Source organism: Prionailurus bengalensis, chromosome D2 (genome assembly GCF_016509475.1).
Source record: "Prionailurus bengalensis isolate Pbe53 chromosome D2, Fcat_Pben_1.1_paternal_pri, whole genome shotgun sequence".
Taxonomy (NCBI): Eukaryota; Metazoa; Chordata; class Mammalia; order Carnivora; family Felidae; genus Prionailurus; species Prionailurus bengalensis.
In genome coordinates, this window is record NC_057351.1 from 11,234,982 (window position 1) to 11,259,944 (window position 24,963).

Below are 24,963 nucleotides of genomic sequence, written 5' to 3' on the forward strand. Positions count from 1 at the left end.
ATACAGCAAGAACAACTAGACGGCAATGACATCAGAGAACAAAGAGTGGAAGAAAACTACAGGTACTTTTTGGTCACGGGACAAAAGGGCCAGAGCTCAGTCACTTCCAGTTGGCCAGTACTTGGCAAAGGGCACCGTAAATAAAGGTGAAGACAATGGATGACATGGCCATCACACGAGGCTCCCTAGTAGTGACTAATGTTCCCTGAGTGTTTATCTGATGTGCATCTCACTGAACACGAACAACCATTTGGTGAGACAGGAATCGTTACCACTTTCTAGACAAGGCAACCCACATTTTAGCTGAAATCACTTGCTCACAACTGGGTGGCCGGAAAGGAAACCCAGGCCTGCCAGATCCTACGATCCACACTTTAAGCCAGGGCCATAAATAAGCAGAGAGAAGAGATATTAGGTTTTGTGGGCCAAACTACTCAAACCTCAGTTGAAGTGTAAAAGTGGCCATAGACAGTATATAAATAAGCATGACTGTATTCCAATAAAACTTTATTTACAGAAACAGGTGGCAGGCTGGATCTCAGGCCTTAGTATGCCAACCCCTGCTCTAAGTCACTATTCAACCCTGTCTCCATTTAGTACCAGGTCTTACCATTCAGCAAATATTTAATGAATACCTGGCATGTGCCAAGATCTGTTCTTGGCTGGAGATATAGCTGTGAGCAGACTGGAAAGAGTCCCTAACCCTCTGGAGCTTACCTTTGTGTAGGCATAACAAGTAAATAGTTATATCTATATCTATAAAGTATACATTTATATACATATAGATACAACTATGCACACAAACACATATACACACACAAAGTATATAATTCAAAGTATATATAACATATATATGATATGATATGATATGATATGATATGATATGATATGATATGATATAATATCATACATAATATAATGTCAGGAAATGACAAACGCAATCAAGACTGACTGAATGCTTGCCATAAATTAAACAAGATGGGTTGATAAATGACATCACTCTTAATAACTGCCCATAGCAAAACATGATGATTGAGGTTCAGTTCTTTGTTAGTTTGAAATAAGCTGAACACACAAATATCCCAACACAATAAAACAGACGTCCACGCAGTTACATATGCCAGCACACACTCAGGCAGATGTAAAGTTTGGTCCTACCTTCCTATGTTTTATGTTCCCAATCTTCTATTCCAGTCACCTTAACTGACATCTTGCGAGTAACAAAGCCTCATGATATCTAAGGGAACTTTTCTTCCTGGCCGGGGATCTTAAATTAGTACCCATGAGTCCAACTGGTTTCCTGGGGCTGAGCCAGACCCACCCTAACCATTTGTAAATTTGTTAAAACAGCAGCTACGACGTATGGTTCAACTGTTTCCTCCAACAAAAGACAGATGGCTTCAGCAAATTTTAACTTTCTCCGTTGACGAGCCACCCTGCGCCGGAGCAGAGGGGTGTGTGATGAGTGTGCATGTCCACCAAGGCACTGGCAGTCACAAGGATGTGGGGGTGTGACGCAGGCGTGAAATCTGTGGCGGGGGCTAAAATGAAAGAAGATAAAGCAGATCACAAGCATACCAGCTTGTTGTAAGAACATATGGTTTCAGACTTTGAAATTTCTGGACTACAGATACGGATCCTCATTTATAACCTAACCAAATGGCCAAAACCAGTAAAAATGGCCGACATTACACCAAAATGTGAGTTTGAATTATTTGGTCAGAAGAAAGGATAACACTTAATAGCACCTTAGTATGTGCCAGGTAATATATAAACACTTTTCCATTTATTATTAAATATTAACCCCATTTTTCAAGATAAGGAACCAAGTAAGACGTTAAAACATTTGTCTCAGGCCCTACAGCGAGTAAAATGGGAAGTGAGAACTTGAATCAAGAATGCAGGAGGGAGGGCAAAATAAAAACAAGACACACTTGCCTTAGATTTCTGGGATCTTAAGAACTGGAAGGGGCATAAACCGATAACTTCCAGTCAGAGCTTTTTATTTTAGGGAAATGAAAACAGAGAAGCCATGTGCCCAACGTCACACAAGAATTATTATTTTCAGAACTGGGTCTAGAATCCAGGGCTTCAGACATGAAATCTGCCGCTTCTATTCCACGTTGGCTTGGAAAATGAATTAACAAATAAGTGTATTAACAAATACACTAAAATTCCATAGGGAATTTACTATGTTTTAAGCTCTTTAGTGTGCAGACTTCGTAATATCAGCTTTGGCATAAAAGGGACACCCCCATACTTTCTTCCTGGTTCTTGGTTCACTTTGGATCATCAAGGTCATTAGGAATTTTATTTTTGACCCTGAATACTAGCAAGTGTCCCTCTTCACCAATGTATACAATGTCACTGTCAATTAACTGCCCAGTTTAAGGAGAGTTCGGTTTTCACTGAGCTCACCAATCATTTCCCGATGCCCCATATAACATGTACAGAAAATAGTCATGTAAACTCAAAAGACAGAAATTAGATCATCTGAAATTTAACGCTAGGCAATCAAAATAAACATTCTCCTCATTTGTTAATGTAGCGCACAGTGAAGAGTTTTATTCCTGGACACGTCCAGAGAATTCGAGGATCTCTCTTTCCTGATTCTAGACAAAACTATGAAACCAATTATGCTAGTTCCTGACATCTTCATACTCTAGAATTTGTCCACCACTTTATAACTGATGCTTTTATCTTCACTCCAAATATCCAATGTCCCAACACAATTCTTTGGCTGTTTGGACGGCCCCACGGCAGTGACTCAAAGTCCTGACTTCTACCCATGAGTACTGATTTTTAATCAGGGAGATCCTTCGTAAGTTACTGTCCCAGGTCTGATAACAGACATGCATCTCAGGTCTGTTATCAATGGCAGGTTTTTCAGAGTGACACTAGTGACAGAAAGGACTTATGGGGGAGCCAGAAGGCTGGGATCTGGGATGGTGCAATCCTTGTACTCTTGTGTCATGTTGAAAATCTTCTTAATGAGCCACATGATTCCACTGAGCAGTTAATCTGTTGTAATATTTCCACTGTGTGAAAATATTGTAAGTACAGTCCAACAGTTCTATATTCTTCCTCTTTTTTAAAGGTAGCATGGTATCATCAGTAATGGAAAGTTTTCCTTCCCTCTCCTTAGAGGTCTTCTCAACCGAAAGCTATGTGATTATTTCAATTCCGACAATAGTCTTCTCTTTTGCTTCCGACAATATTTCTTTAGTCTAAACGAGTCTAAACCCCATGCAGACTCAGCACCAGGAATTCTGCTCACTGTCCTCCCAGGTGGCAGATATGACATGGAAAGCCTCACTTCTGGATTTGATTATAATGATTACAGATGCAGACCCCGAGGACTCCGAACTGATATTTAGTTACAGAAGAGCCGACGAGGTTGAAAAAGCTCCAGTGTGATGAGCCACTTACACAACACAAGATAGGCACCTACAGCCAACTTTGTAAAATGCAGGTAATCTGACAAAATAACTGCTCTTTCACCATATGGCAAGACTTTAAATGACTCTTACTTGCTTTAAATTAAGGGTACGATGAGGTCTTCAAACTATGGATAACAGGAGGCTCGGCACTCAGGAGTAAATCAAGAGTGGTACTAGGTGAGCAGGGGCTACATGTAGAGGGGGGCAGCGTAGAAGTTTGTTGGGGCTGCCATAACAAAATAGCACGGACTAGGCGGCTTAAACAACAGAAACTGATTCTCACAAGTCCAAGATCAAGGTGTCCGCAGGTCTGGTTTCTCCTGAGGTCTCTCTCCTTGGCTTGCGGATGGCCACCATCCATGGCCTTTCCTCTGTGCATGGGCACCACCCCCCCCCCCCCCGCTGCCCCCGCCGTCTCCTTGTTTTCTTATAAGGACCAGTCATCGTGGAGTAGGGCCTGACCCTTATGACCTCATCTAACCTTAATTAGTTCTTTATTTTTTTTTAAATATTAAATTTTTTTAAATGTTTTGTTTGTTTTTAAGAGAAAGAGAGAGACACACACACAGACTGCGAGTGGGGGAAGGGCAGAGAGAGAGGGAGACATAGAGTCTGAAGTAAGCTCCAGGATCTGAGCTGTCAGTGCAGAGCCCGGTGCAGGGCTCAAACTCACAAACCATGAGATCATGACCTGAGCCAAAGTCTGATGCTTGACCGACTGAGTCACCAAGGTGCCCCTTAATTATTATTTTAAAGGCCCAAATATAGTCACATTAGGGGGTTAAGGGCTCAACATATGAATTTGGATGGGGGTGAGGCACAATTCAGTCCATAACAGGGACACAGACGTGGTTGCATTCAGAATGCTGTATTCACCAGCAGACACATCTTCTCTGAAGCCGTGCCTGCTGAGTCCCAAGGGACCCTGAAGGAATCTGTGGATTAGAAGAATCTGACTTCTAGGAGGAATTTCATTTAATACTCTCACAAGGCATTTTTTCTTCTTTTTGTGTAAGGAAGCAAAACTGATTTTTCACACACTTCGGGAGATAGCAAGCCCCAGCAGAAGATGTGCATTCATCTTCATAGTAGTAAGAACTGGCTCATACTGCATGCATTCTTGAAAGAAGTGTGGGACACACATTATGTTTCCAGAAAATTCTGTGCACCATCGTCCCTGTGACCTCAATGTGCCAGGTAAACGTCATACTATTCCCATGTTTTCACCAACGTACCTTTGTCTATTTTCTTTTTTGCTTTACTGTCACTATTTTGTTTTTCTTTCCTTTTTCTTTTTTTTTTAAGTTTATTTATTTTTAAAGAGAGAGAGGGAGAGAGAGGATCCCAAGCAGGCTCCCCACTGCCAGTGCAGGGCCTGAGGCAGGGCTCAAACTCAGGAACCATGAGATCATGACCTGAGCAGAAATCAAGAGTCAGATCCTTAACCACCTGAGCCACCCAGGTGCCCCTTATTTTCTTACATTTACATTTTTCTTTACATTTGTATTTTGTGAGGGAATCTGAAGTTTATACTACTTGAGAGTTAAGAGAAAGACTGAGAGCCATAAACAACCAAATCAGAGAACGAATAAAGGAGGGAATGTCTTTTAAGTTAGGGCATAACCATGTTCAATACTGACATAATTTTAGGGGCATCTGGTATTTCTTAAGTCTAAACGAGCTTTAATTGGGAGGCTCGGGGATGCACCCTTATTTTTCCTATTGAAATTAGTGATGATTAGTTTTTGACCTATGGAAATTTGCCCTATGAGTGTGCTTTAAGTAATAAAATATCCTCATAAGGCAGGGAAGAGGGCAAAGAGCAAAATAAAAGTACAATTTGCGAGGAGCTGGTACTTGGGACTAAGATTCTGTTTTTTTTTTTTTTTTAATTTTTTTTTCAATGTTTATTTATTTTTGGGACAGAGAGAGACAGAGCATGAACAGGGGAGGGGCAGAGAGAGAGGGAGACACAGAATCGGAAACAGGCTCCAGGCTCTGAGCCATCAGCCCAGAGCCCGACGCGGGGCTCGGACTCACGGACTGCGAGATCGTGACCTGGCTGAAGCCGGACGCTTAACCGACTGCGCCACCCAGGCGCCCCAGATTCTGTTTTTTTTAATTGGGGCACTTGGTTAGATAATGTGTGAACCACAAGATTTCCTTCAGTCCCTCCAGAGACCTAGAGAAAAAGCCATTGGTTAGTAGTCTTCCTGGCTTCTTTTCTCTAGGCTAATAAACAGATCTCAGCCTTTGAGATTTTGCATTCTGCTGACACCAAAAAGCAAGAGATAAACCCAATCCAAAAGCTTACGGAGGAAAACGTCATTCCTCCCTGAGGCCTGGAACGGCTACAGGTATTCGATGAAGGGCTCTTCCCTCCCTGAGGTGGCCTCAGATTGACCCTAAGGATGGAAAACACTGAAGGGAAAGAACATGGCCACTGAAGACCATTCCCACTACCTCATCATAACTGCAGACTGGGAGAAGAGATTCCAATGAGATGCACCTCCCCAAAAGGGCTGGTGCACCATTAGAATTCAGAAATCTTTTCAAAAGAATTCTCTTGTGTAGATGTTATGTTGGAATGTGGACAGGGAGACCTCTCCCCGAGACAGGATTCCAGAGAAGGAAGCAACAAGAGGGACCAAGGTAACATGTGGGACACAAGGCGATCAAATACGAGAAAGCTGAAGAAGATGGAAAAAACAGAGAACAAAAGTTGGGGCTGTGGGAAACATGAAGCCATTCATTTTGCCCAGAGGGCCCCCCCATAAACACAGGCACCACACTCTTCAGACACAGGCCATTACTATTCCTTATACTCATACCCATAGTTTCTCTGCTGTAAAAAGAAAGATTCTTCCTGATTTCTTGTGCTGGAGATCACACCCCTCTTCACCTTATCAGGAACTTCATTTCAGTTAATATTGTCTCTCAGACTTTTACCATCCATTTCTCCCTCTACTAGGTCATTCCCCAAAGCTCTATGGACATGCTCATGAATCTCGTATTTCTTTAAGAATCTCAAGTGCACAGAAGTGGAAGGTGGATTAATTACAAACTGTTGTTCTTGACGCACTCTTGTCATGACCCGCTTTTGCTTCTTTAGTTGGACTTTTTAAAACACTGTAATTAAGTGGGGTGCGTGGGTGGCTTAGTCGGTTAAGAGTCTGACTTCGGCTCAGGTCATGATCTCGTGGTTCATGGGTTCAAGCTCTGCGTCGGGCCCTGGGCTGACGCTCAGAGCCTGGAGCCTGCTTCAGATTCTGTGTCTCTGTCTCTCTCTGCACCTCCGCAGCTCGTGCTCTGTGTGTGTCTCTCTCTCAAAAATAAATAAACATTCAAAAAAATACTGTAATAAGTGTCTGCTAACCCACTGCCCAATGGAGAAACTAAAGCCTTAACAATAGCCTACATCAACCATATCATGCTGATGTTCCCATCTCCCTGCCTCCCTCCACCTGAGGAAACCATTATCACCTTAAATCCTAAAATTATCACTCTGTTATTTTCTTTATATGTACTTTTAAAATAGACTTAGAAAGTTTTGGTTGCTTAAAATTTTACTAAAAATGGTAACATGCTATATTATTCTTGTATTCATTTCCGATTGCTTTTTTAACAAAACACGACAAATTTAGTGGCTTAAAATAAAACCAATTAAGTATTAGCTTATATTTCTGAAGACCAGAAGTCCAAAGTGGATTTTAACTGGGCTACAAACTGTCCACAGGGCTTGTGTTCATTCTGGGGACTCCAGACTCTGGGGGAGAATCTGTTCCCTGCCCTTTCTAGCTTCTAGAGGCTTCCTACTGCCCCTGATGCCTGGCTCTTTACTCCTTCTTCAGAGCCAAGATCTTCAAATCTCTTCACTCTTTCTCTCTTTCCTGCCCACCCCCAACTTCTGCCTCCCTCTTCAAAAACCTTCAAGTGATTACATTGGAGCCACCCAGATAATCGAGGATAATCCTCCAATCTTAAGATTCTTACCTTAATCACTTCTGTAAAATCCCTTTTTCCAGGCAAGGTAATCTATTGAGAGGTTTTAGGGAGTAGAACATGGACGTCTTTGCGGGGCACTGTCTTTGCCTGCCATAGTTCTCTTTCATGACTTACTTCGTTCCTTGAAATATTCCTCTTGTCATCTATCACTACAGTTTCCCAGGTTACTCATCCACTCTCCTACAGGTGCACACCTGATGGGTCCCTGGCTTTGGCTACTGTGAGCAGTGTTCCTATGCACATTCTTGTTCATGTTCCCTGCTGTAGACATGTATAAATGTCACTGGGACAACTGGAATAGAATTTCTGGGTCATGGGTATGTAAATACTCAACTTGCAGTGATTCTGTCAAACTTTTATTTTTTTTCAGCAAGGGCACCAATGTGTACTGTCAAGAGAAAACAGACATAAAATAGCATCTAATTATGGGGTTTCAGTTCCCTGATCATTAATAATAACAAACATTTCCTCAAATGTTTATTGTCCACCTGAATTTCCTCTATGAGATGTCAACTCATGGCTTTTCATCTTTTTTTTTTTTAAAAGATTTCAGTTCTTCATGTTCTCTTAATACTAACATTTTTTTCAGCTGTTTACATTGCATTTGAGTCTCTCTACCCCACTAATAAATTGTGTTTCCATTTTCTTTAAGGTTTTCTTATTGTTCCTTTAATGAAAGTTCTTAAATTTGTACAGATTTACCAGTCATTTATAGTCACTGGTTTTTATTTATATTTGTTTGTTCTACTCTAAAGGAAAGGTTTCCTATCCCCATAGTCTAGAAGATTTGTCTGTATTTCCTACTAGGAGTGCAAAGTTTTCCTTTTGGCATTTAAGACCTCAATCCATTTGGGGCTGGCTGTCACATATATGGTGTGAGGAAATTCTCTGATCTCATCTTTTCCATCAGATCCCCTTTTTCACAATCTTCCTTTCCCCACCGTTGTGACATTCCACCCATCACATTAGAAGGCTCCATACAAAGTTTAGGTGCCCGGGTGGCTCAGTCGGTTGAGCATCCAACTTGGGCTCAGGTCATGACCTCGCGATCTGCGAGTTCGAGCCCCACGATGGACTCTGTGCTGACAGCTCGGAGCCTGGAATCTACTTCAGATTCTGTGTCTCCCTCTTTCGCTGCCCCTCCCCTGCTCGTGCTCTCTGTCTCAAAAATAAATGTTAAAATAAAATAATAAAATAAAATAAAATAAAATAAAATAAAATAAAATAAAATAAAATAAAATAAAAATAAAATAAATAGAAGGTTCCATACATGTGCTCGTGTTCTGTCATCTCTATTATACTCTACTGATTAACTTGCTTATCCCTGCACTAATACTACTCTGTCTCAATGATGATAGCTTCAAAATAAATCCATATTTATTTTATCCTTTAAAATAAATATAGTAGGACATACACCCTATCCTTGCTCTTCTTTATCATGATGATATAGATACTGGAACCCTTTATTCTTCTATATACATTTGGGAAACATCATGTCAAGCTCCGTGAAAAACTTGTTGAGACTTTGATGAATGAAGCATGATGTTTGGATTGAATCCATACATCATTTTTGAAGAATTAATACCTTAAGGCTGTTGTCTCCTCCATGAACATAATACAGCTCTCATTTATTCAGTAATAAATCTCTTTTTAAAACTACTTTACTAAGGTATGATTGATATATCAAAGGCTATACATACTTAATGTACACAATTTGATGAGTTTTGAGATAAGTATACATCCATGAAATCATCACAATCTATGCCACAGACATATCAGTCATCTCCAAAAGCTTCCTCCTGCTCTCTTATTTTTATCATCATCATCATCAACGTGTGTGTGTGTGTGTGCATGCGCGCGCATGTGTGTGGTGTGAGGTAAGAACACTTAACATAAGACCTACCTTCTTTGCAAAGTTTTAGGCATATAATTCAGGCCTATAGTTAACTAAAGGAAGAAGCTCTCTAGGACGTACTCATCTTGTATAACTGGAAGTCTCTATCCTTTGGCTAACACTTCCCCATTTCTCCCTTTCCCTAGCCCCTGGCAGCCACCATTCCACTCTCTGTTTCTAGGAGTTTGACTATTTTGGATTCATCATGTAAATGGTATCATGTAGTACTTAGGATCTGTCCTTCTGTATCTGGCTTATTTCACTTAGTATAATGTCCTCCAGGTATCCATGTTGTCACAAATGGCAGAATTTACATCTTTTTTAAGGCTGAATAATACTCCATTGCATGTACATTTCACATTTTCTTCATTTATCTGTCAACACTTAGGTTGTTTCCTTACCTTGCCTATTGTGAATAATCCTTCAATGAATGTGGGATTGCAGAGATCTCTTTGAGATCCTAATTTCAATTCCTTTGGATAAATACCCAGAAGGAAGATTGCTGGATGACACAGTTCTATTTTTAATTTTTTGAAGAATCCCCATATAGTTTTCTATAGTGACTGTACCAGTGGACCTTCTCACCAACAGTGCATGAGGGTTTCCTTTTCTCCACACCCTCACCAACATTTGCTATCTTTAGTTTTTTTGCTCATAGGTATGAAGTGATATCTCACTCTGGTTTTGATTTGCATTTCCATGGTGATTAGTGATGTTGAGCACCTTTTCATATGACTGAGGGCCATTTGTATGTCTTCTTTGGAGAAATATCTATTATGTTCCTTTGTCCATTTTTTAAAAGGGTCATTTGTTGTTGTTTTTGCCAATGAGTTGCAGGTGCTTCTTATAAATTAAAAAAATTACCATTTATCAGATATACAGCTTGAAAATATGTTTTTCCCATTGCATAAGTTGCCTTTTCATTGTGTTGATGGCATCCTTTCTTGTGCAAAAGGTTTTTAATTTGATATAACTCCATTTATCCATTTTTTTTTTACTGCTTTTGGTATCATATCCAAAAAAAATCATTGCCAAGGCCACTGCCAAATACCTATTCCCATATGTTTCTTCTTGGAATTTTACAGTTTCAGGTCCTAGAGTTAAGTCTTTAGTCCATTTTGAGTTGATTTTGTGTCTGGTCCAATATCATTCTGTGTATAGCCACAAGAACATTTTGTGTATGGTCCAGAATTGGATGAAGGATCCAATTTTATTTTTTACATGTGAATATCCAGTCTTCCCAGCACTTGTTATTGAAGATGCTAACCTTTCCCCATTATGTAGTCTTGGTATCCTTGTCAAAGATCAGCTGACTATATATGATAAATCTCTTAATACAGTTAATCTCTCAATAAAGCTCAGTGATTTTTCTCTGTAAAGGTATTGTACACCTTAGGTTAGAGTGAAAATTAGTTACTGAAAATACCTGATGTTACTGTAAATGGTATCTTCTTTTTAATTCAGTTTCACATTTGCATCTAGCATGGAAATTTAGCTACCTTACTAAATGATTCCTATTACTGTCTGACAAGTAACTGTATTATCGGCAAATAATGATAGATTTGTTGTTCCCTTTATTCTCATTCTCATCATTTCCAATTTCATTTCTTGCCATATCACAAGTTCGAAAACCATTTATGACAACAGACTTCTTAGTGCAGGAAGGTACCACGGCTGCTAAAGTGCTGAAAGATTTTGTAAGTGTTTTAGGTTTACATTCTTCTTACAACCTGCCTTTATATCTGTGCCATGCTTGTTTTGGCATGTTTTACCATTATCCTAATTCCTCCTTATTGGTACAGAGACAGAGAGCTTAGATACATATATAGTGATTATTAAGGCAATCAAAAGAACTATGTGGTAAGATAAATGAAAAAATACGTATTAATAATATACAAATAATATAAATTATATGTATTTGTAATATATAACATAAATATAAGTTATAAATATATTATGTGTTATATAAATTATATATACATGTAATGTATTATATATTGTATAATATAACATATATTAATTATAAATCATAAACCTAAATTATAAATATATAAATAATATAAATACATATATTTCAAATTTCTACTAGCCCTGTTCTTGTCCCCTACCTAACATGGTAAGAATCACCTCCACTAGGCTCTTGAGGAAGTATATCAAGAGGAAGCATATGCACTCCATATAAAAAATGATTACTCAAAAAAAAAAAAGCTTGAGTCCTAAAGTTGATATGGGATAATAATCTCTGGCTTTACGAAGATGGACTGGATTAGTCAAAACTCCTTTCAGGTTCTTGCAAAGGGGCAGGTGTCTGGCTACCGGAACTCTGTGTGTAAAAGCGTGAATATCAACATTCACACTATACACAACATGGTTTGTGATAAAAATGACTCCTGATGGGTTAACTGCATACACACGGGGAGAATTACATATACATCTAATGATGCCTGATGAAGAGGAATGCTTGGGGACGCCCTGCACATGTTAGAGTTCCCCTCCTCTATCCTTCTGAGTAGACAGGATCCAAGGATGGCCTCCGTAGTGCTTTAGCAACTACAACATATTCCTGTGCTAAAAAAATCTGTTGAACTAAATAAATGGTTTTTCAAACTTGCTCTTTTGAACCCTGGTTGTCTCAAGGGCTATCTCTTAGTCATGGTGGGTCAATTAAGGAGCCCATCTCAGGGTCTCCCGTTATAGTTATACCCAGAGCATACCCATCGAATTTCCTATTTTTTTAGTAAGCTATGTAAAGATAATTGAGAGAGAAATGGAAAATTCCACTCTAAAAAGTATTTTAAAGTCATAGGCATAAAACTCCATTTTATGGAAGAAAGTCTAGAATTATGACCACTTGCTAATTGTTAATGTTAATCGTTAATGATCATGGCTACATGAAACTTACAACATGCTTTAGAGACCAAAAGATACCTCCCCAACACCTCCAACAAAAGCCCAACAATATGCACCATAAATTTTCCAGATAATCCATCAGAATGTTGTATTAACTCTACAGAAGACGTACCAATATAGGGTTCAAGTCATTTAAAAAAAATTTGAAATGCTATGAGGTGTAAAATCAAAAATGCTGTTTACATGACTGTGCCAGCCAGACTCACTCAGTCCAGTTCATCACCACGATGGTGACTGGTCTTTGCAACGGTGCTGTGGCATGAACATTTGTTACATGCTTAAACAGTATGGATGAGCATTCCACATGGTTTATAACTCTAACATTACACATAGATTTACGTGGCATAAATTTAACAAAAGAACTCAAAGAGGCATTTACTTCCAATGAAGGAAGGCATAGTATGCAACAATTATTAAATAGCAACCAATTAAACAATAAAATCTCAGGTCATACCCATGGTACTGGCCAGTACAGACACAGAACACAGAAGAAGCCCCTCTCCCACCTGGCCCCCAGATACATTAGCAGTCATAAACATAATCCCAGAGAAAAGGAGATGGGTGATGGGTCGGTAGAGTACCAGTTTCTCCATCCAGAGATACACGTGTGCAAAACAGAAATTAAGTTATAAAATAATAAGATTCCTCTTACTTTTACAAATCTGTGTTTGAGAAATGATGGACGTGCCTGATCAAAGCTTGTTGAATGATGGGGTGTCTGGGTGGCCGTCAGTTAAGCGTCAGACTTCGGCTCAGGTCACGATCTCGCAGTTCATGGGTTTGAGCCCCGCATTGGGCTCTGTGCTGACAGCTCAGAGCCTGGAGCCTGAAGCCTGCTTTGGATTCTGTGTCTCTCTCTCTCTCTCTGCCTATCTCTCTCTCTGCCTCTCCCCCCTCAAAAAAAATAACTAAACATTAAAAAAAATTTAAGGGGCACCTGGGTGGGTCATTCGGTTAAGCATCTGACTTCGGCTCAGGTCATAATCTCACGGTTCATGAGTTTGAGCCCAGCATCAGGCTCTGTGCTGACAGCTCAGAGCCCGGAGCCTGCTTTGGATTCTGTGTCTCCCTCTTTCTCTGCCTCTTCCCCTGTCACACTCTGTGTCTCTCTCTCTCTCTTTCAAAAATAAATAAACATTAAAAAAAGGTTTTGGTTTTTTTTTAATTAAAAGCTTGTTGAATGAATGAATATAGAGTTTAAATCAAGGAATGAACTGGATAACTTTTGAGGATCAGGGACTGGTTTATAAATACTAAAAATACCGACTGAGGCATATCTCTTAAAATCCATGACTATATATATATATATATATATATATATATATTCAAATAATAAGTTATATCCCAAAGCCATTTTGAAAGAAAAATGTGTTTACTCATTTTAAAATGAGATATTTGTATAGTATTTTGTTAAGTACTGTCTTGCTTACATGCTCTAGAGCAACACTATCCAAAAGAACTTTCTGTGATGATGTAAAGGCTCTAAGTCTGAGCTGTTCAGGAGAGGCACCAATTAGCCACAGGGGGGTACTGAGTACTTGAAATGGAGCAAATGCCTCTGGGAAACTCAATTGTAACTTTATTTCATTTAAATTAACGTGAATTCAAATAACCCCATGCGGCCAGTGGCCAACTTCCTGGAAGGGCAGCTCTGAAGAATGAATTTTTCATTTATTTCCAAAGGGCTTTCACTTTTCCTTCACAACCTTGCTCAAGGTCACCTCAAAGCCCTGCACTGTGCTTCCATGGAACATTCTGCGTTTCTTCAATTCAGAGCTTCCCCACTGAACAGAAATTATTCCAGTATTGACTTCCCTGGTATACTGTAATCTACATAAAAATAGGACAGCGTTTTATTAATCTTTGTCATCTCAGCATCCAGCGGAGGGACTGACATGTGGCAGGTCCTCATTACACTTTTGTGAAATGAATGAACAGAAAGAAGCTATAAGCAGCTGATTAAACAGGGAAGTTCTAAATGAAAATTTAACGTTTGTGGAAAACTATCCTTTTGCCTGCCATTTATTTTCTGATTCACATGCATAAAAGCCATTTCTGTCTTATTGAAATCCTACCTAAGCAGGAGAGGTAGTGTTTCTGCTAAAGTAATTTCAAGGGTGTCTGATCAAATAAGCCATATGGTACCCTGGCAATTTACAGCTGCAACTCATCTGCTCACTCACCGTCGAAGATGGCTGCTTATGAAACGTTAGAACAATTGGCTTCGCTGTGCTGCGAACCCGAAGGCCACTTACCATCGCCAACATCGAAGTCCTTGAACGCCAGTTCTGAGCCCGAGTCATCCAGAAGGATTTCGCCATTCAGTGTGAACATCATGGTGTGCTCCGTCATGTCCACCATGCATCCCACAACATCGCCCGCTTGCCAAGAGCGCCCATAGTGTTCGTTGCCCTGGTGCCACCGCTGGGCCTAAGGGACAGAAGAGTCTCTTGTCACAGACAAAGCCGGGAGAACAGCACCCACCCACCACTACTGGTACGACTCGCAGCAGCTTCTTCTAGTAACACAGCAGGAGGAAGGGCTCAGTGCCACCCCACGCACCAGCGGGTCACACACCCTAAGCGATGTGGAGGGGCCTGGGAATTCTACGTCCCTTTGACTAACACTGTATGCTATGGAATCTTGGAGAACAACCCAAATGCAATGTCATTACTTTGAGGAACGATGACTTTAAAAATCAAACCCGACACACTTTCTGTTTAAAACAAACAAACAAACAAACCTCTGTGTCTTTAGAGGTTATTTTTTCTCACTAAAATGAATGCTTCTCAGGATTTGGGTTGTTTTTCTCCATTCCTCCAAAATGCAAAGAATTATGAGTAGAGAATAAAGCTGAGAATTTATCACTGAAAATGACATTCTAGTTTTCGTCTACTTCAAAATAAAATTCCATTCCTTGGAACCAATGGCATGGATACTTTAACAAAACAGACATCTTGAAGCATTTCAAGATATACTAAAACTTCAAAAGCTCCAAATCAAACCTAAAAATATTCTTAGGATGTTTACTGAAATAATACACCGAAAATTAAATGTGCCAACAATGTTTTGTATACAGAGGCGAAATTTCACATTATAAATACAATTCAAACACATTTTTGATAAATGTGACTTATGAATCTATAAGTACATTCCAATGATTTATGGGATCAAAATTAGTTACATGAATTATTTTGTCAGATAAGTCCCATTTTCCCCACAATCATCGCCTTCATTGCAAACTGATATGTCAGGGGGTATAGTCACCAATGTAAAGTAATGATATGATTATTTTCAAGTATAATACACTCTACTTTTAAAAACTTTATTTCAGAAAGTGTTAGCTTTCAATAAGTGTTAGATTTTCTATCTGAAATAAGAAACAGGTTCAGGAAATGTGGTGTTTCACAACAAAGTGGGTCTGTTGTCCCCTGGAAGACACATTATTAATTTCTAGCCTAGAAATGCTGTCCCACTCATGCCTACCTCAGTACTCAAATGTCAAATCTCCTCATGATTGCTTATTTACTCTAACTTTCCTTTTAATTAAAAATAGCTTTTCCCCTTCATATGAAAGGAATGTAAATTCATGGAAGAAAATCACAGAATAGAAAAGACTAAAATTTCTATAATTTTATCAATCAAAAAATGACTACCATTCTATTGTGGCTAGGTTCATATACATATTATTTTTTTATTTTTAAATAATTTATGTACATAAAATAATCTTTAAACATTTATATAATGTGTAAGTAAATAATAAAATAAGCACCTGACCAGCTTCCATCCACCTTAAGAAATATTACTAATAATGCTGAAAATGAAAACTTTTTGTCATTATAAACAACAGTCTCCAGCATTCTTGTGGCTATTAAATGTGTTTACCTATCATTGATAAATTTCTTCTATGGAATTGCTAAGTCAAAGTGTATGCATTTTTAATAGGTTTTTTTTTAATGTTTATTTATTTGGGGGAGAGAGGGAGAGCGAGTGCAAGCAGGGGCAGAGACAGGGAGAGAGAGAATCCCAAGCAGGCTCCAGCCATCAGCACAGAACCTGATACGGGGCTGGAGCTCATGAACTGTGAGATGACGACCTGAGCTGAAATCTAGAGTCAGAAGCTTATCCCACTGAGCCACCCAGGTGCTCCAAAGTATATGTATTTTTAATTAGCATATGCATTTTAACACTTCTGATAGATAAGGATGATTCATTTTTTGGGTAGCAATGTGTTACTTCTTGAATTTCCCTGTGGGGGAAATGTTTTGAGATTACAAGGACAAAATTTTCTTGGGAACTATTTCTCCTAAGTGGGTGCTCCAGAAAGTTCTGATTTTACTGCCCTACCCAAAGGAATGGCAGTGGAAATCTCTCTCTCTCTCTCTCTCTCTCTCTCTCTCTCTCTCTCTCACACACACACACACACACACACACACACACACACACACACACACAGTATGTAGATGCCTGGGACACAGCAGCCTACAATACCCGGAGCCTACAAATTTCGGTGTCTGGTGCTCAGCAATGTCTGCTCACCTTGAAGCCATCAAAAGCAAAGGCACGTTCGTCTGAGCCCAGCTCTTGGTCAGGTTGACAACCTGGCCTGCTCCATCCGACTCTCATGTCTCCAGCAGTGACAGCCTCAAATTCAAAATACCACCTTCCTGCCTTGACGGCATAGGTTTTCTCCGCGCGGAAGATTCGGAACCTCTCCCCGGTGCCGCTACACACTTCGGCTCGGGCAGCTGTGAATGGAAAGAGATTCCGGTGACCACTGGATAGGACATTGCAAGAGGAGACAGGACACCACACAACATCAGTAACTAAACTTACCGTGAAGTTGGTAATAATACCATCTCTCTTACTCTGGTTCACATTGTATGAAGTGTTTTTATACATATGATCGGCCACTGTCACAAGGAACCAGCTTCGAGAAGGGGAAAAGACAAGGGGCTTCCAATGGAGAGATGGGTTATCAAACCTCAGTTACACTGCAAGGTGGGTGATGCTTCCTCCCTCAGCCCCTGTTCAGCAGGGAATTATCTTTCTGCAGGAAAAACACCTACCAGCCTCTTGGTGGTTTGCCAACAGAATCTGAGATGAACTTGACGACATGGCTGGAAAGAAGCCAATAAAAGAGATCTGAACTGCTGTGCACAAGAAATGAGTAGACGCTTGTGGATGTGAGAGAAGGAAGAAGCTGCCAGGAGGTGAGGAAGACAGAGAGAAAGCCGCAAGGTAAAGAGATAAATGGCACAGAAGGGTAACCATTGACAGATTTCCCAGACAAGATGGTTAAGGACAAAACTCTTCCAGTATCTCACATTTTCATCATAATGTGCTACACATACAAATGCTGTGTTTAAGTTTTGAGGGGAAACAAAAGGGTCAAGTCCAACATCAGGATCAGTGGGGCAAATATATACATATATATACTTCATATATATATATATATATATATATATATATATGTATTTAGATATATCTATCTATATACCTATATCTATATATCTATGTCTATATCTATATATGTGTGTGTGTGTGTGTGTGTGTGTAAAAATAAGATACACATAGATTGAAAATGCCAGGAGTACAGGACAGCCATGAAAACATAAGTCCCTAGGAAATCAATGGGGCATGGAGACAAGGGTCCACTGAACTGATAAGTCAAAGGATAAACCATCAGCTCAGCTAAGACCTGGGTTAGATAGAAGACGACATTTAAGTGACGTTGACCAAAGTCACACAAGTGACAAATGGCAGAATTCCGGAGCCGCCTAATGCTGCAGCCTGTGTTCTTTCCACCCTGCCTCCAGTAGCTGGCAGTCAGTAGGTACTGCTTAAGTAGTTGTTCTCACCTGTTCTTTTTTTTTTTTTTTAATGTTTATGTATTTACTTATTTTGGAGAGAGAGAGAGAGAGCAAGGGAGGGGTAGAGAGAAAGGGAGACACAGAATCTGAAGCAGGCTCCAGGCTCTGATCTGTCATCACAGAGCTTGACACAGGGCTCAAACCCATGAACCCTGAGGCCATGACCTGAGCCAAAGTCAGACACTTAATGGACTGAGCCACCCAGGTGCTCATCTATTGTCCTCTTAAGAGTCAGGAAAGACATCGTAAATAACAGAAGTTTAATACCAGCTTAGCCACGGATTTGATAGGAACAAACAACAACCATAAACATGATCCACATAAGCTTTAAAGGGCACCAGTAAACACACAGCTAGACCGTCTACTGAAGATAAGACTGGCATAAAGAGACAATGGACTAAGATATTTTCATCGATTGCAGGACATAGAGGTGAACTGTATCTATTGACAAAGCTTTCAAAAGCTTTTTAAGTTTCTGAATGAGCAATGCTTTGTTGTTTCATCTTTTCCCCACAAACACACCCATACGCATATACCTAACGACTTTGTTGGCTCCAAGCAAGGGTCGTGCCTCCAGCAGCGAGAGTCTCAAATTCGAAATGCGACCTTACACGAGTGCTTACGTATGTGCCCTCACATGTGCACACACACACACGTGCACACACACGTCATGCACTACATTCAAACATCTTACTGAAGAATAAATGCATTAATAGAGTTTAAAAGTCAGACATTTAAAATAACATATGGAGGACACTGCACGTACAAAATCCTCTGAAGAGGAAAATGTTTGCTTCTAATGCATTCAAGTTGGGGGTGGACAGGAGACTGAATGAGAGAGAAACATCTCTATGGTGAAAGATAAAAAATTCTCATGTCTGTTACTTAGTAACAATGGTTTTTGAAAGACAGGACAGCAAACTACTTTTTGAGGGAAAAAAAAATCATCAGATTTTACACTTGAAGGCAGTTACTGCTATAAAGAAACTAGTTCTATGGGCACCTGTCTGGCTCATTCGGTACAGCACGTGACTCTTGATCTCGAGGTTGTGAGTTCAAGCCCCACACTGGGTGTGGAGCCTACTTAAAAAAAAATAAGAAAAGAAAATAGTTCTAAATATTGCAGTACTAAAAAGATGGAAGTCAGATTTTCAGACTTAGTATTTCCTGAAGAAACAGCATACTGATCCATGACTTCCTTAAATCGCGGTTACAACCCTCCCTGAACTAATCTAAGACATACAGAACATGAGCCATGATCCATACAAACATTTGGAAATTAATTTTCATGAAACAAAAAAGCCATCCCGTAGTTATCCTTATTTTTCGTTATGTCATATTTTCAAATAAAATCATACATTATGTTCCAGTATGCACAAATAAACTCCCAATTTTCTAAGCATAAAATATTCCATTCTTTAGAAAACTAAGCTACTAGAAAACTCACACGTTCTTTTTTCCTTTTTATGTTTCCAGGACATTGGACCACACTCATATGCACACTGTATAATCAAGGAATGAAAACAAATTTTCTTATCAGCTTAAATAGGTTGGAAGGCAAATTTGATATAAAAACTATAACAGATAATTTCCTTAAAAGCCCACTACAAATTACCCTTGGTAATAACACTGAATCCTTTCCGCTAGTACAGGTAGTGAAAATAGGGAACAGTATATGGAAAATACGTGGCAATCACGGTAACAATGCAGAATTTCTTAGTCCTGGTATTTTATTTCCCCTGACCTTAGCTACTGCACCTACACTTCCCCGATGAGACTCAATCTGAAATGGAAACACACATGCTATTCACAGACACCATTATGCACGGGACTTGTAACCTCCATGGATCTTCCTCTGAATGCCTGTGTGATCCATAGCTCCTATTCGGTATTTCTCACATTAGTGTAGGGCAGCTGACAACCAGGGTTTATTGAAGCGATGGTTCAGCATTCTGTTTCTTGACGAAATTCCAATATTTAATGAAAATCTGGATCTACAGAAGTTTAAAGAAAAAAGATCCAGGCAATCTGCAAGAAATTTCTTTTGCATATTCTGGGGCATCGATCACCTGGACACAAAGGATGCTCTTCACGGGCCTGCGAAATTGAATCTAGGAACAAAGACTATTCCAAGCCCTGGACACAGGAATCCAGGCAAATATCCAATGGGCAAGCACCAGTCTCAAAGGCAAAGAGCGTTCCTCCAAATACACAATTCTTATGCTTTCCTTCATGTTCAACACTCGACATTCGTAGAAGCTTGGTAGGTAATTCTAGCTCATGTAAGTGTGTATATGTGATTTTCTTATATTGTCACAATGAACATAATGATAATTGGTATTAAAAACAGGCGCAGTGAGCAGATGTATTCCCAGCGAATTTTACCAAGAATAGCGATACCCAGAGAAGAAGAAATTAAGGGATTATGCCTTTAACAAGCGACCTCAAGATAAAGGGTAAGGTCTGGGAAAATCCTGTGTTCCCAGTACCCCACAGATCCTAGCACAGAGAGGCCACACAGCAGTGACTGATCAAACGGAGCCTAAGCACCCATACGTGCTGTACTCCAAACTGTACTTTTTGAAGATTCTTACGCTAGAGGGCAGTCAAGGTCTAATTATGTATTGAAAATGTAAGTTATTTACCATATGCTATGAAGGCAGGCAGGCTAGTGTCTTTAAAATGTTCACATGTACCTAAAATCCTTCAAGTGTGCTCATATAATAACTTCTAAAATGATTGAGATTAACCAGTCATCCTTGTAGCCTCCTGGTATTATGTTTAATCAAACAATTTAAACCTTGATAAAACCTTGCAATAAGAATAACTTAGTTTTTCAAATGTTTTAAAATGTTATTGTAGAACAATACTCCAAAGACACCACTGAGTTCATATTCAATCTGGAATACGTAAGCGTTCTGCTGATGAGTGGAAAATAAATTGTAGCCCTGATTTAATTACATAGGGTTAGGGGCACCTGGGTGGCTCAGTCGGTTAAGCGTGTGACTTGGAATCAGGTCATGACCTCATGGCTCCTGGGATCCAGCCATGCTTCAGGCTGTGCGCTGACATCATGGAACCCGCGTGGGATAATTTCTGCTGCTCTCTTTCTGCCCCTGCCCCACTCATGAGCGCTCTCAGTCTCTCTCACAATAAGTAAATAAACTTAAATAAAAAACTGCATAGGGTTAGATTCCATTTTATCTAAATTTTTATGCCCTTAACTTTTTTTTTTTTAATACCAGCTAGGGCAGTATATAGCCAGTTACGTTTTTAATCTTATCTCAGTGATCACCAGTTTTATTTTGCTTTATTCCACACAATCTCTCCCATCTATCTTTTAATTTCCATTTCCCCCACCCTTGTTCTGAACATCACAAATTTTCCAAAGCCTCCCAACTGGTCTCTCTATCTCTGAGCACTCTCCCCCTCCAATCTGTTCCTTCCCACTGTTGCCATAGTTACATTGCTATTGTAAATTGTGATCACACATCAAGCTTTTGCTTTAAAACTTCCTGGGGCTGGAACTCCTTGCACACATCTACCCACATTTTTTTTTTTTAATCTGGACTTTCAAGATATTCCATATTTTGTCCTAATCCTTCACCTGCGACCAACAGTGTTTTCTACCTACTTATACCCTCTGATTTAGCCTAACTAGACTACCAATCATCCGTCAACTCTTTCTATGCATGGTTATATCCGATACGCTTTCCCTCTGGCAGAAATGCCCTGTCGCACCTACTCTCTACTTGTGGACATTTTGATCCCTTCAACACCTAACTCAGATGTCATTTTCTCCCCTTATTGATTCCTTCAATTAGAAAACAAATCTGTCTTAGGTATTTTCTATAAAGATCAGTCGAATCCCTACTATGAAGCAGGCATGCTGTTGGGCACTGGGACACACTGGTGAGCAGGAAACAGGGTCTCAGCCTCCACCGCGGAGTGTACTATCCTAGCCTCACTGTTCCTTGCTCATGTAACTTCAGGGGGACAACCTTGTCCATCAACGATCAACGGTTCTCTCTAAATTCCTAATGTTCAGAAACCACACCATCCTCTGATCACCACTTTTTCCTCCTGGTTTTCTCATTTCCTTTGCAAACATATTCACTTTTTAAACACATTAACTTCTTCCTGGGCTTCCCTTCCTTATCTGCATAACTTTCTACATTTTTTTGAATGTTTTATTATTTATTTTTGAGAGAGAGAGAGAGAGAGACAGAGTGTGAGCAGGGGAGGAGCAGAGAGAGAAGGAGACACAGAATCTGAAGCAGGCTCCAGGCTCCAAGCTGTCAGCACAGAGCCTGGCGTGGGACTCGAACTCATGAGCTGTGACATCATGACCTGAGCTGAAATCGGGCACTCAACCGACTGAGCCACCCAGGTGCCCCTATCTGCATAGGTTTCTAGGTTTCCTGGCCCTATTTCTCTTCTTATTTGCCGTTCACCCCAATCTTTGTCTGGTTTCGGGTTCTTCATTCTTCTCAACATCTATACGTGCTCTGTTGACCTTGCTGGCAAACAAGAGATTGGCAGGCACCACTACCACCTCATAGTCTCCAATCTCAACTGGATCATTAATGTTTCTCTGCAATTGTTTCATCTGTTTTCAGCTAGCTCTCTTTTCCATCCCACAAAACAGCTATGTCTCATCTTTATTGCTGTGTGACATCAGCAGGAATGGCCGAGTAACGATCTCTAAAAATCCTCTTCCATAAAAGCAGTGACAACACTGGAAAAAACCGTCCAAATCAAGTTTTTTTCAGAGCTCTGGAAATTAACCAAAGTCTGGCAAAAATCTGGGTAGTGTTACTCAATCAAAATGGATGAAAGTTTGTAAGGACAGCAGCAGGCTTACTCGTAATTTTTGTTTGTTTGTTTTTAATTTTTTTTTTTTTACGTTTATTTTTGAGACAGAGAGAGACAGAGCACGAACGGGGGAGGGGCAGACAGAGAGGGAGACACAGAACCGGAAACAGGCTCCAGACTCTGAGCCATCAGCCCAGAGCTCGACGCGGGGCTCGAACTCACGGTCTGTGAGATCGTGACCTGAGCTGAAGTCGAACGCTTAACCGACTGAGCCACCCAGGCGCCCAGGCTTACTGGTATTTTAACTTATGTTAGTGATATCCCCTTCTTGCTAGGTATGTGGCACAGTGGAAATCAACAGCCTCTCAATTACAGTGTAAATCAGTAACCTAGAAGCTTCTAGAGGGAACAGAATGGAGCTGGAAACCCTCCAAAGCCCAATTCACAGATAACTGTCATTATTTTCCCTTCACAGTAGTTTGTCAGAAAATCCCACTGCAAGGCTTATCTTTATCTGGTCTGACTTTGTTGGCCCAATGCAAACCATCATTTCCCAAAAGGCATTTGTTGAAAATAATCAGAGGCAATTTTTTAACACTGCAGCTGCGTGACGTGGCAATAACAGTGAGGCAACCAACACGCTGACCGAAAATTTCAGAAGAAGAGCTGAGGAATGAGACGTCCTTAGTAGGTTGTGAAAACTTCCAGTGTAATCCTGGGAATCCAGAAAGCCACACTCACACCCAGGGCTCTGTGTGTGTGTGTGTGTGTGTATGTGTGTGTGTGTGTGTGTGTGTGTTCGTGTTCAGAAAGACCTGAGAAGGTCCTAAGTTTTGACCTCTGGGACACCTTCAGGTTCCACACAAGCGGTAAGTGAAGGCTAATGTGTGCATGTTGGAGTTATGTCTCAACATGCACACAGAGCCCCTCCCTCAACAAAGACTGGGAGACTTGTAAGCGCCAAGCATTTGGGAAAGTCTCTGTCCAATCACTAGCTGACCATGAGGCTAATGAAACAGAGGCTCCTGGGACTACAAATGACAAAGAAAACAAAATATACAAGGCTAGTTAAGAAAGCCGATGAACAAACAAACGACAATTACAGGTACAATAACAAACCATGGGGGAGGGGAGATTCCAGAGTTGCTATATTATGTTATTTAAAATATCTGATTCTCAACAAAAATAGGGAGACATGCAAACAGACAAGGAAGTATGTCTCCTACAGGGACAATAAAGGAGTCAGAAATTGTCCCTGAGAAAGCCCAGATACTGGATTATTAGACAAAGATTTTAAATTAGCTATTTTATTTTATTATTTTTTTTTAATTTTTTTTATGTTTATTTCTGAGAGAGGAGAAAGAGAGAGCAATCAGGGGAGGGGCAGAGAGAGAAAGAGGCAGACAAAGAATCTGAAGCAGGCTCCAGGCTCTGAGCTGTCAGCACAGAGCCCGACACGGGTCTCAAATCTATGAACTATGAGATCATGACCTGAGCCAAGGTCAGATGCTTTAATCAACTGAGCCACCTACGCACCCCATAAATTAGCTCATTTAAATATGTCCAAAGAACTAAAAGAAACCATGTCTGAAGAACAAAAGGAAATTATGAGAACAATGCCTCACCAAAAAGAACCTATCAATAAAGAGACAGAGATTATTAAAAAAAAAAAACCAAAAAAACAGAAATTCCTGAAAAGTAAAATAAGTGAAGTTAAAATCCACTAGAGGGACTCAACTGTAGGTTTAAACTAGCAGAAGACATAATCAAAGAATTTAAGGATAGATCCACCAAGATTATCAAGTATGGAAAACAGCATGGGAAAGGAATGAAGAAAAATAAACAGCCTCAGAGACCCTTGGGATACAATCAAGTGTGACAACCCAGGTCTAATGGGCATTTCAGCAAGAGAAGAGAGGAATAGGGCAGAAAGAATATTTAAAGAAACACTGACCACTCTTCAAATTTGATGACATTCATTTACAGTTCTGAGAAGCTCTACAAGATCTAAGTAGGATAAACTCAA

The 24,963-nt window shown here is 40.0% G+C and overlaps 1 protein-coding gene across 11 annotated transcripts in view; it reads right to left on the reverse strand.

Moving 5' to 3' along the window:
• Positions 1–24,963, reverse strand: part of RYR2 (ryanodine receptor 2) — a 756,924-nt gene that overhangs the window by 255,488 nt on the left and 476,473 nt on the right. For all 11 annotated transcript variants that reach the window (XM_043596215.1, XM_043596214.1, XM_043596207.1 and 8 more), the window contains 2 exons: positions 16,789–16,997; positions 14,505–14,679 (listed from right to left, as the gene is read on the reverse strand). In XM_043596215.1, coding sequence (XP_043452150.1) covers positions 14,505–14,679; positions 16,789–16,997 — 384 coding nt within the window. The remainder of the gene's footprint in view (positions 1–14,504; positions 14,680–16,788; positions 16,998–24,963) is intronic.